The 12,870-nt window shown below is 39.8% G+C and overlaps 1 protein-coding gene across 2 annotated transcripts in view; it reads right to left on the reverse strand.

Annotated features, from left to right (window-relative positions):
- LAMA4 (laminin subunit alpha 4) overlaps positions 1-12,870 on the reverse strand; it is a 143,664-nt gene that overhangs the window by 27,851 nt on the left and 102,943 nt on the right. For both annotated transcript variants that reach the window (XM_049652930.1, XM_049652929.1), the window contains exons 18-23: positions 9,803-9,942; positions 6,965-7,141; positions 6,178-6,323; positions 5,704-5,866; positions 4,286-4,419; positions 2,739-2,910 (exon numbers count right to left, since the gene is read on the reverse strand). In XM_049652930.1, the coding sequence (XP_049508887.1) occupies positions 2,739-2,910; positions 4,286-4,419; positions 5,704-5,866; positions 6,178-6,323; positions 6,965-7,141; positions 9,803-9,942 (932 nt within the window). The remainder of the gene's footprint in view (positions 1-2,738; positions 2,911-4,285; positions 4,420-5,703; positions 5,867-6,177; positions 6,324-6,964; positions 7,142-9,802; positions 9,943-12,870) is intronic.

A 12,870-nucleotide genomic window follows, 5' to 3' on the forward strand; every position in this document is an offset into this window, starting at 1 on the left:
GTATTTTTTGGGTAAATACCCAGTAGTGTGATTACTGGATCATAGGGTAGTTCTATTTTTAATTTTTTTTGAGGAACCTCCATACTGTTTTCCACAGTGGCTGCACCAGCTTGCATTCCCACCAATAAGATTCCTTTTTCTCCACATCTTTGCCAACACTTATTGTTTCTTGTGTTTTTAATTTTAGTCATTCTGATGGGTGGGAGGTGATATTTTGTAGGTTTTTTTTTCTCACTGTAGTTTTGGTTTGCAATTCCCTGATGATGAGTGACATTGAGCGTCTTTTCATGTGTTTTTTGGCCATCTGGATGTCATCTCTGGAGAAATGTCTATTCGTGTCTTCTGCCTGTTTTTTAATTAGATTACTTGTTTTTCAGGTGTTGAGTTGTATCAGTTCTTTACATATTTTGGATACTAACCCTTTATAAGATCTGTCGTTTGCAAATATCTTCTCCCATTCCATAGGTTGCCTTTTAGTTTTATTGATTTTTTCCTTTGTGGTGCAGAAGCTTTTTATGTTAATGTAGTCCCAATGTTTATTTTTGCTTTTATTTCCCTTGCCTCAGGAAACACATCTAGAAAAATGTTGCTATGGAGGATGTCAGAGACATTACCACTTTTGCTATCTTCTCGAATTTTTATGGTTTCAGGTCTCACATTTAGGTCATTAATCCAATTTGAGTTTATTTTTGTGTATGGTGAAAGAAAGTGGTCCAGTTTCATTCTTTTGCATGTAGCTGTCCAGTTTTCCCAACATCATTTGTTGGAGAGACTGTCTTATTCCCATTGTATATTCATTTCTCCTTTGTTGAGATTGATTGACCATATAATTGTGGGTTTATTTCTGGGTTTTCTATTCTCTTCCATTGATATATGTGTCTATTTTTGTGCCAGCACCATACTATCTTGATCAATGCAGCTTTGTAATATAACTTGAAGTCTGGAATTGTGATGCCTCCAGGTTCGCTTTTCCTTTTCAAGATTGCTTTGGCTATTCAGGGTATTTTCTGGTTCCATACAAATATTAGGATTGTTTGTTCTAGTTCTGTGAAAAATGCTGTTGGTATTTTGCTAGGGATTACATTAAATATGTAGATTGCTTTGAGCAGTATAGACAGTTTAACAATATTTGTTCTTCCTGTCCAGGAGCATGGAATGTCTTCCCATTTCATTGTGTTGTCTTCAATTTCTTTCATAAATGTTTTACAGTTTTTAGAGCACAGGTTGTTCACCTCTTTGGTCAAGTTTATTCCTAGATATTTTATTATTTTTGATTCAATTGTAAATGAGATTGTTTTCTTAATTTCTCTTTCTGCTGCTTCAACAGATTTCTGAAGAGAAAGTAACATTTTTGAAGAAAGTTGCACTCCGGAGACATGATTTTTCAAAAACATATTTGGAAATTTTTCTGTTTTTTTAAGTTTATTTGTTTATTTTGAGAGAGAGTGAGAGAGTGCGAGTGAGGAAGGGGCAGAGAGAGAGAGAGAGAGAGAGAGAGAAAGAGAGCAAGAGAGAATATCAAGTAGGCTCCATGCTGTCAGCTCAGAGCCTGATGAGGAGCTCGATCTCATAAACTGTGAGATCATGACTGAGCCAAAATCAAGAACTGGACGCTTAATTGATCGAACCATCCAGGTGCCCCCCAAATTTTCTGTTGTTAAGTGAATTTGTTGATGAAAACAATATGTGTACTACCTATAAAAACTCTCATATCTGCACTATTGAAATAGTTTTAGAAAGAAATTTCTAACTTGTTTACAAATCTTTCAATTAAAGATTTTAATAGTCTTAAGCTCTTTGGTTTGAGTTTACAAAATGATGCAATATCTGATTAGCTAGCAAGAATTGGCATCAGGAAAGATGGAAATGTACCAGCCAAATTCAAAGACAGCTTTTGTCAATTAGTGAAGGAGACTGAAAAATGGTATCATGATTTAGTAAGCATAGCCAATGATACACATCTTATATTTTTATTTTTGAGGTATCTTGTTCAGTTTTGACATCCAATTAAACTTAGTATTGAAATAAATTGGACTTAGGACAAGACTTTTGAGTCACTCTATCTCAAAGAATTGAGACTTTCAAAAATACATAAGCATATTTAATTATATTGTTTTTATTAACACTGCCATTAACAATAATATTTGTATCGTTAACAAACAGAACACAATTTTATTTTATTTCATCTTTATTTTAAAATTGTGTTTATTTTCATTCACTATTTTACCTTTATATAAATTGTCTTTATTCCTCATTTTGAATATATATCCACAATAATATGAATTATTATTATTATTAATAATCATTAATAACATACATCATTACATACTTTCATGTGTATCGTTAATAAAGAAATGCTATATATTTATAGTAAGCATGCAATTTTATTTATTTACTTTTATTGATTAAGGCATATAATGTAAAGTCAGTGCTAAACTTCTGCAGACACACTATTCACCTAGATCTTGGTGCTGATTTTCTGCAAAATCCCCCAGTTTATTAAAGGGGGCTATATTTAATATACAACCCAAAAAGTAGTGCACGGAAATGCATCTCAGGGCTGCTTTTACTTACTTCTGGCATCACTTCCCTAAAGAAAAAGAAATCCAAATTTGCTTTCTAAACTAAACCTTCAGCTTGGAGGCATGACACACTCAACCTGGGCAGGTTCCTAGGAATATACAGAGCAGAAAGTAAAGGCAATAAAGGAGAAGATAAAGGACTTTTATTTTTCTCACCCCATTGACCATCAGGAGCACGAGGCCGTTGTCAGCTGGCGTTCGAACTTCTATGTCAAAGCGAGTCACCTGACCGAACTTCCCTCTCCTTGTGATATCCCTCACCACGGCATAACTAGAGCCATCGAAGAAATAGCTGGCAGCCCGACTCTGAGTGAAGGCCAGTTTATCTCTGAAATAAAAACGCAAGGATCAGAGGAACACCACCATTTGTATTACGCTTTTCAGGTGTGGCCCTTTGAACCCATTGTCATGACATTTTCCATGGACCTTACAGTATTTAAAAAGGTGGAATTTAAGACATAAAACAGATGAACATGGGCGGGGGGAGGAGGGCAGGGGAGAAAGAGAGAGGCAAGCCAGAAAAGAGACTCTTAACTATAGAGAACAAACTGAGCATTGCTGGAGGGGAGGTGGGCAGGGGGATGGGTTAAATGGGGCATGATAGGGATTAAGGAGGGCACTTATTGTGATGAGTGCTCGATGTTGTATGTAAGTGATGAATCACTAAATTCTACACCTGAGACTGATATTACACTGTATGTTAACTAACTGGAATTTAAGTAAAAAACCTGAAAAAAATAAATGAAGTCCCGACGTTTGCATGGGAGACATAGAGAAGTATTTATAGGTAAGTTAAATGAATCATTTTATTTTTTTTATATTTTTAGCTTCAGGAGTAGAATTTAGTGATTCATCACTTACACGTAACACCCAGTGCTCATCACAAGTACCCTCCTTAATGCCCAACACCCATTTAGCCCATCCCCCCAGCCACTATCCTCCAGCAACCCTCAATTTGTTCTCTATAGTTAAGAGTCTGTTTTCTGGTTTGCCTCCCTTTCCGTTTTTCGCTTATTTTATTTTTCTTTCCATTCCCCTATGCTCACCTGTTTTCTTTCTTTCTTTTTTAAGTTTATTTATTTTGAGAGAGAGAGAGAGAGAGAGAGAAAGAGAGTGTGTGAGTGGGGGAGGGGCAGAGAGAGGAAGAGAGCCTATCAGTGCAGAGCCTGATGCAGGGCTCAGTCTCATGAACCCTGAGATCATGACCTGAGCCTAAATCACAAGTTGGATGCTTAATCCACTGAGCCACCCAGGTGCTCCTCATTTTGCTTAGTATAATATACTCTAGCTCCATCCACTTTGTGGCAAATGTTAAGATCTCATTCTTTTTTATGGCTGGATCATATTCCATTATATACACATCTATAGATGAATATATATCACATCTTTATCCTACATGTATTGTTTTACATGGATTTCTTTTCCACCCTATGTGCTAAGACAACAGAAGTTTCTAGTGAAACTCCAGTCTCTGGAATCCTAAATCAAAGCTGCAAACAAGTTGTTTAAGACTTTTCATAATTGCACATGCTCCTCGGTGGTGGGGAAGAACTGAAATGATTTTTGCGGGCACGACTATTACGCAGTTTCAAAACTAGTTTCCCCAAAGAAAACATTGAGAACCTGGATATTGTTCCATGTTTGTCTCACGTGCTGCCCTCATGTGGCCATCAAAGGCTTTAGTCCACTTAACACTTTCTTACCTGGCACAGGGCACTGACTTGGAGGGATCCATGTTATAGATGCGCTTGAAGTTGTACAAGCTGATCACATCATTATTCAAAGTGGCCAATTCCAGGCAGCCGACGAAGCCAGGCAGGTTTAAGCTTGCAGGGAGCTGTGCAAGACAAAGCAAATCAACTACCCTGTGATCATATGTCACGCAGACGATACAGAACAGGTAATGAAACAGCAGGTCAAGGGGAACAACCCATTGATAAAATATCTTTCCATACCTGTGTCTACTCTGTGCCAATAACTTAGATAAATAGTGATTTTCCAGTTGTGCATATCTTTTTTATTTTTTTCATTTTAATTTTTTTAATGTTTATTCATTTTTGAGAGACAGAGAGAGACAGAGAGTGAGCGGGGGAGGGACAGAGAGAGAGGGAGACACGGAATCTGAAGCAGGCTCCAGGCTCTGAGATGTCAGCACAGAGCCTGACAAGGGGTTCGAACCCACGAACCGTGAGATCATGACCTAAGCTGAAGTTGGACGCTCAACTGACTGAGCCACCCAGGCACCCCTCAGCTGTGCATATCTTAACAGAGAGGATGGGATTTGCTGAGTATATACTACGTATCTGTCACACACTGAGCAGTGAATTCATGACCAAAATCAATTCTTACAGCAGCTCTGTGAGGTAGATATTCCTGTTCTGATACAAACAGAAGGAAAGTAATTCTTGGAGATGTTCAGTAATGTGTCTATAACTAGTATGTCGTAGCCCTGGAATTGAAATCCTACATCAACTCCCTATCTGGCTGGGCCTTTGATTTTTCTTCCCTTCACCAGATCTCATATCTCCCGCCCCCCTAGTTCCGTCCCTTCCCTCATCTCAAGCATTTTATTTCATGTCTATATTAGTTGAGATAACTGAGTTGAACCTGTGATCTGTGAACCTGAAGGCTAGGTACAAATCCACAAGGTACACACACTCTGTAGTAGTGGGTGGGGGTAATATTAATCATATACGCCTGTTATCAGAATGAAATGAATGTTAGCTATCTATAGTTTAAAAGGATTTGACGCTATGAAAATATGGGTAGTAGAGACCAGATTTATATAACAGATTTTTAGATCAGAATTTTACCACCCATTGAGCTAAGTTCTTTCTTAAAATATCAAGACTTCCAGGTGGGGGGATGGGCTAGATGGATGATGGGTATTAAGGAGGGCACTTGCTGGGAGGAGCACTGGGTGTTACACGTAAGGGATGAATCACTGACTTCTACTCCTGAGACTAATATTACACTATATGTTAACTAGAATTTAAACAAAAACTTGAAACATCAAAAAAAAAAAGAAGTATCAAGATTTCCAGCCTACCCCCACTTTATGAATTTTTAAAAACAATCATTATAGATTGTTAATAACTCCAAATATAGCTGGATAGCTTACCTTGAAGTTTGGAGGCACTCCACCAACATAAAACACGGTGTCCTCGGGGTCCAGATCCAGCAAGGAGTCATCTCCTGCGAATTCTCCCTTTTTAATAAACTTTTCCTCTGCAGTGCTACTTAGACTTGGGACTGTTAAAAACACCTTTCCGTGTTTTCCTACCCTGTAAAAGAATTTCACATTTTATTAGCCAGATCGTTTGTAGAAAATATGTTTTTTTGAATATCAAAATGCTAATGTTCCCTCATCGCAGAATTGGTGATTTGATTTTGTCACATGCATATGCATTTACAGAATGTCAACAACCAATAGAAAGAGGAAAAAAGACAAAAACTTCTAATATTGATTGCTATTTAGAAACAATGACTATTTTTTCCCTAATCTTTTGTTTTCCACACACGTTGTGTTCGTGCACGTTCGATAGATTTCTTAATGAAATTTGCATGTAAGCCCTGGGCTGTGGCTTCACTTTACCTTTCAATCTTGACAATGCTGAAGTAAGCAGGCCAGGAACTGACGGGTTTGGAGTCCAGGGGAATCTCCACATCCTTAGTTCCCAAATTGTAAATGTACACCAGGTTATCATTTTTGATTGCAAGACCCATGTATTCTTTTTTGGCCTGCAACATCAAGAAGTCACGTAAATAAAATTCGTATGAAGGAATATCATATTTTGTTTTCATTTCTTTAAGGGACAGTCGGCAGTTCAAATGCTTGGCTGTATACAAGGCAAGTCTGGCCTGAGTTATTACAAGGTTGCTGCTAGATTGGCCCGTGCCTCTTCCTTTCCAGCCTCCTGTGGCTACATGAGTCTGCTGCCCCCCTGTGTTTGTCCGAGGGCATCCTGGACAGGCAAGCAGGCAACTGCAGGCCTGCGGACATTTGATGCCTTCCGGGAGTGTGCTAATCGTGTCTGGTTAACCCAGGGACAAAACGCAGCCTGCCAATACCTATTGCTGTGCATCTTCGAGCAGGTGCAGCATCAAACACGGCAGGCCTCTGTGTTGGGAAAGTCTTTGAAATGCTACGTTCAGTTAGCAGCGTGGAGCTGGTAACGACGCAGCCCCCGAAATATCCCACAGAGGGAAGGAATTCCTTGTCTTTAAATCACTACTCGAGTCTTGGCATTAGAGTGAGCTCTACTTTGTGAGTGAATGGGAATTCAATTTGTTTGCATAGGTAGTTTTGGTTTGAAGGCAAGAGAAGACCACCTATCTTTCCTTTTAACTGTGTTCTCTCTTTTAAGACATCGTGCTCTTACGTGTTTGCTTCCAAGGTACAGGATAAACCGGTCTGCAGCCCCCGCTAGTTCTGGCTGCTTCATGGGAGGAGGCTTCATGTACAGGCTCAGGGACGTGAAGGTCTTTAAGTCATCCATACTGGTTTTGGGGTGTACCTCCACTGCTGACTGGCCATCGAACATCATGGAGACTTGGATCTGGAGTTACACAATTATTCTGTTAAAAACACCCCGCAGAAATAGGTATAGCTCTCTCTCATGGTTCCCAACAGGCTTCCCTCAGCTCCTATGGGCTCTCTGAGCCCTACTCCCCTCCTGGCCCTTGTTCCCTTATGTCCTCACCTTGTGGGAGAAAGGAGTTGAGGCAGATTATAATATAGTTGTTTAAATTTAAAGTGGGGTGAAGGGAAGGGAGCCAAAGAAAGTGACAAAGCAGATCCAAGGCGAGAATAAATACGACTTCCACAATGAACTACATACTTGGTTGGGGTGAACTAAAGAGCTTGATGGGATACCTGGTCAGTTTATGCTGTTCGCAAGGCCCATAAAATTAACAATTAGTTGATCAGGAGAAGTATAATTAATCTTGGGTACCAACATGGCTAAGACTTTCTCCTCAGGGGCTTCATAAGAGGAGCATACTTGATCACATCTGGACAGTTGGGAGGGGTCTACACCCAGATTTGAAGTCTCTTTTTTTTTTTTTAATTTTTTTTAACGTTTATTTATTTTTGAGGCAGAGAGAGAGCATGAACAGGGGAGGGTCAGAGAGAGAGGGAGACACAGAATCTGAAACAGGCTCCAGGCTCTGAGCAGTCAGCACAGAGCCTGATGCGGGGCTCGAACTCACGGATCGCGAGATTGCGACCTGAGCCGAAGTCGGACGCTTAACCGACTGAGCCGCCCAGGTGCCCCCAGATTTGAAGTCTTAAATGGGATCTTGAAACCTGGCTCTGCCACTTACTAGCTATGTAATCACAAGCAAGTCACTTAACCTGCAGTCTCTTCAACTGTAAAGTGAGGACAAAAGTTTTGCTGAATGAAATAAGATAATATCTCTAAAGTACTTTGAGCTCCCGGCTCTATCATTATCATTCCTGTAATGATGAGTTCGTTAAGATATTTCTTATAATGATCCTCAGAAAGGCATCACAACAAAGCATAATTCAGTAGATGAAATCTACAGAGAGGCCCAATAGGAAAAGCTGAACTGGTTCAGGGTGATTTTCTGAGTATTCAGAAGTGGATGGACTTTTTATAACCATGTCATACAAATATTTCTGAATAATTAGATGTATTTATATCCATTATTTAATATTGATTTGGTTAATACTGATGTTCAATAAGTTCAAGATGATATTCCCAAGTGCTTACAGTACAGCTGTCCTATGTTGCTAGTTGAATACAAATCAATCATCTTGATAAACAGTTTATGGGATTAAAATTTTTTTTTGTAAAAATTGAGTCTGAGAAGGAAATACGTCTGCACAGAAATTGTCTCACTTTGAAGAGCCAACTGGGCTCCCCAAGGCATTGCCAAGCCTCTTTAGAAAATGGTTTTAGGTGATTAAGGCCCCCAACTTCTTCCCCATTTACACAAAATTTCCAGAAAGCCATCACAGAAACCTAGCTTTGGAAATGCCATTTCTTCACCGTCACCTTTTCTTCAAAGGTTCTCCAAGGAAACTAAAAATGGCGATTTGTGGGGTGGGACCAATTATCATATATCATTCAAAAGTTGGCTATATTGACCAATACTAATCTCCTCTATTACAAAATAGTTGATTTCCAGTACTTCTTTCTGTGAGCACTTAGGGGCCAATGGTCTGATCAGGCCAATTCGCAATTGAGAAAATAAAACCATATAATTTGGCTGTAAAAATGATGCTGGTCTATACATTAATAAAACACAAATGAGAAAGAGGGCCAAAAAAAAAAAAGCCCTGCTTGCCACACTGAAAATGCTGACGGCCGTGTCAGGGCATGTGCCTTCCACCACCAGCTCTAATTAGGATGCTGCCTCTTTGCCTCTGTGCAAGCATCTCGGGGCAGGGTCTTCGTTGCGATTGTCCAGTTTATGTGGTCTGTGATTCCCCAGGGAAGCCTGTGGGGGGAGGTCAGTAAAGGCTTCATATCATCAGTGTTGTACCTGAGAATTCCTTGAAGAGGTAGATGGGCAAGATATTTCTATACAGTGATTGCACTAAGACAGCTGTTAAAATAATTAATAATAGTAACAATAATACATTGAGTCTTCTATTGGGGTTGGTTTCACTCGATTTCTTTTGCTCTATGAGCTTTGTTGACTAGTTAACTCTGTGGCCCTTAATCTTTTATTATTATTATTATTATTATTTTTACATTTATTTATTTTTGAGACAGAGAGGGACAGAGCATGAACGGGGGAGGGTCAGAGAGAGAGGGAGACACAGAATCTGAAACAGGCTCCAGGCTCTGAGCTGTCAGCACAGAGCCCGATGCAGGGCTCGAACTCACGGACCGTGAGATCATGACCTGAGCTGAAGTCGGTCACCCAACCGACTGAGCCACCCAGGCGCCCCTGTGGCCCTTAATCTTGGCTACACATAAGAATCACTGGGAAGTTTTTGCAAAATACAGGTGCTGAGCCCATCCTCTAGAGAGCCTGATGCATTGCTCTGAGGTTGGGACCAGGAATTGGTTTAGTTTTTAAAGCTCCTCGTGCAATTCAAATGAACAGATCCAGATGCAGCTTAGAACTACTGAGCTGGGCAATACAGTAGGAAGGTTCCGGGCTCTGGAAGCTGCCTCGAGACTGGCAGTTCAGTTTCATGTTCTCACTATCCCCGACTGACTGACAAAGATGCCTTTCACTGTTACCTTGCTGGCGACGCTTCTGGTCTGAGCAATAAGCTCCCGGATCCTCTGGATGCTGGCAGAAACGTTGCTTGCAGGCCGCTTCTGTTCTACGGTGCGAAGCTGATCCAGGAGCTGAGGGACAACCTCTGTCAAATTTCTTACTGCAGTTAATAAAAATTAACCACTTGAGGAAATAGCTCAACTATATCAACCAATATTAACTATATTTAAGGTATCAGGTGAAGAGACAACAAACACATGGTTACTTCTGTTAGAACTATAAGAAATTATTTGCAATCCTGCAAAACGAATAGTTAAGCCCAACGCATAAGCGATTACTACTTCATGGCATTTATAACATACCGTTCTAAAAATTATATGGAAAGTAAGCTGACTTATAACTTACATATCTAATTTTTTTTTAATGCTTATTTAGTTTTGGGAGAGACAGAGTGTGAGCGGGGGAGGGACAGAGAGAAAGGGAGACAGAATCTGAAGCAGGCTCCAGGCTGTGAGCAAGCTGTCAGCACAGAGCTGAACGCGGGGCTGGAACTCACAAACTGCGAGATCATGACCTGAGCCGAAGTCGGACGCTTAACCGACTGAGCCACCCGGGCGCCCCTATAACGTACATTTCTAAAGGGCAGGATCCATGACAAATCTACAGGTGTTCCTTTCACTATACAGCACGCTATACAGCACAGGTTCTGCTTGTATTTCTTTTTCTTTTTTTAAGTTCACTTATTTATTTGAGAGAGAGAGAGTGTGTGTGCACCTGAGCAGGGGAGGGGCAGAGAGAGAGGGAGAAAGAGAATCCCAAGCAGGTTCTGTGCTACCAGCCCGAGCCCAGCGCAGGGGTTGGACCCATGAACTCTGAGATCAAGAGTCAGACACTTAACTGACTGAGCCACCCAGGCGCCCCTCTGCTTGCATTTCTAATTGAACTGATACAACAGGTCACAAGGAATGCTGGGCACAAGGAGGTGGAAGAGGCTATCCCCCAGGATGCCTGTTCACACATCACACTGCCGCTGCACTGGTCCAAGAGGAAGTGGAGCTAGATGGAAGGAACAAGGTAGCACCCAGAAAAGTGGCAGTCGTGCCAAGGTGAGGGTGGGCAAGATTATTCTATATAGTGATTTCACTAAAACAGCGGTTAAAATAATTAATCATCAATAATAATAATAATAATGATAAATTGAGTCTTCCAAGTCTATGGGCCCAGAAAAGGGATGGTACAAGGACATCACACTAACTGTGTAGGTTATTTATTTATTTATTTTTTAAGGAATGACACACACATCGAAAAGAGAACAAATTATATGCATACAGCTTGATGAGAGAAGCCTAAAACACAACTTTCCCTAAGGTTTCATGAACTCGACCAGTGGTTCTCAGTGTGTGCTCCCCAGACCAGCAGCATCGGCATCATCAAGGAACTTGTTAGAAATGCAAATTCTTGGGCTCCAACGCAAACCTGCTGAATCAGAAACCCTGGGAGTGAGGACCAGGTGATTCTGAAGCATATGAAGGTTTGAGAACCACTGTACTAGAGAATGAACATCTTTTGGGTGTTTGCCAGCTAAGAGCAGGGCCATGGTCATTGAGCATTAAGAGCTGGAAAAGAGTAAGCTTCTTACTAGAACCAAACTAAATTCAGATTCAGGAGAATATGTCAGTGAGGACCAAGGATGTTTCTTTTCTCTATTTAGGAAGTAAGGTGCTTCTCTATCATAATAAGTAAATAATATATCATATTATCAATATGATAATAATTAATCAATTAATCAATAATTAATATGATATCAATTAACATCTTTATCATATTAAGTAAAATAATAGCAATTTACTTATGTTATCGTATTGATTAATACAGAGGTAAATATTTGTTGTTTGGATTACTGACTACAATAGCCATTTTATGGTATAATAGTCTTTAAAAATTACAGGTAATAAAGTATATTTATTGTAGTACATTAAATTTTGATTATGGAAATGTATGTAAAACAGGGTTTCCCTGTCCTCAATTTTGTCAGAGAAAGGGAGTCACCTTTTATTAGAGTCTTTATTTTTTTTATTTAAAAAAAATTTTTTTTTAATGTTTTATTTATTTTTGAGACAGGGAGAGACAGAGCATGAACAGGGGAGGGTCAGAGAGAGGGAGACACAGAATCTGAAACAGGCTCCAGGCTCTGAGCTGTCAGAACAGAGCCCGACGCGGGGCTCCAACTCACGGACCGCGAGATCATGACCTGAGCCAAAGTTGGCCGCTTAACTGACTGAGCCACCCAGGCACCCCATATTAGAGTCTTTATAAGGTCTCTTATACTGTGGTATGCTCTTTCATTTACTTTGCTTTGAACCACAAGATGCTGTTTGAGGAAAACACGGAGGCCTGAAACAATTTCAATTAATGCTAGTTCTGGATTACTGGAATCATGGATTGGACTGAAGAAGGAGGAAAAAAACACAGATTTAGTAAATATTCCTTTGGCCCTATCTTTATAAATGCAAATGTTGGATGTCATGTAGGCAAATCTTTTAGCGATCAAGTTCTAAAAGTAATTAAGTGAGTGGTTACATGGAGAAATTACTCCATGTACTTAAAAGATATATACTTAAAAGATGAACATAAGAGTTATCTTCCTGTTATGGGAATGGATATTTGTGACCCGGAATAAAATTTCTAGTGACAGGCGGCTCATATGTGGATTAGTAAAGTTGTTTCTTAACTCAGATGGAAGTGAAGGTATTATGTTCTGCAAAGCCATGCTGGGGAACCAAAAGTTCTGGTCATTGACAAAGACATTGATATTTAAGAGGCAGAAGACAGAATAAATGTAGTAATATGTGATTTTAATCTATGTGTAACTAAACAAATTAGGGAGATATCAGAATATTTCATTATCATTGCTATAAATCTGTATTCAAGCTGGCTAACAGATGGTTCTTCTTAATGTTTATTTATTAAAAAAATTTTTTTAACGTTTATTCATTTTTGAGAGACAGAGAGAGACAGTGCATGAGTGGGGAAGGGGCAGCGAGAGGGAGACACAGAATCTGAAGCAGGCTCCAGGCTCTGAGCTGTC

The sequence above is a fragment of the Panthera uncia genome (assembly GCF_023721935.1).
Source record: "Panthera uncia isolate 11264 chromosome B2 unlocalized genomic scaffold, Puncia_PCG_1.0 HiC_scaffold_24, whole genome shotgun sequence".
Taxonomy (NCBI): Eukaryota; Metazoa; Chordata; class Mammalia; order Carnivora; family Felidae; genus Panthera; species Panthera uncia.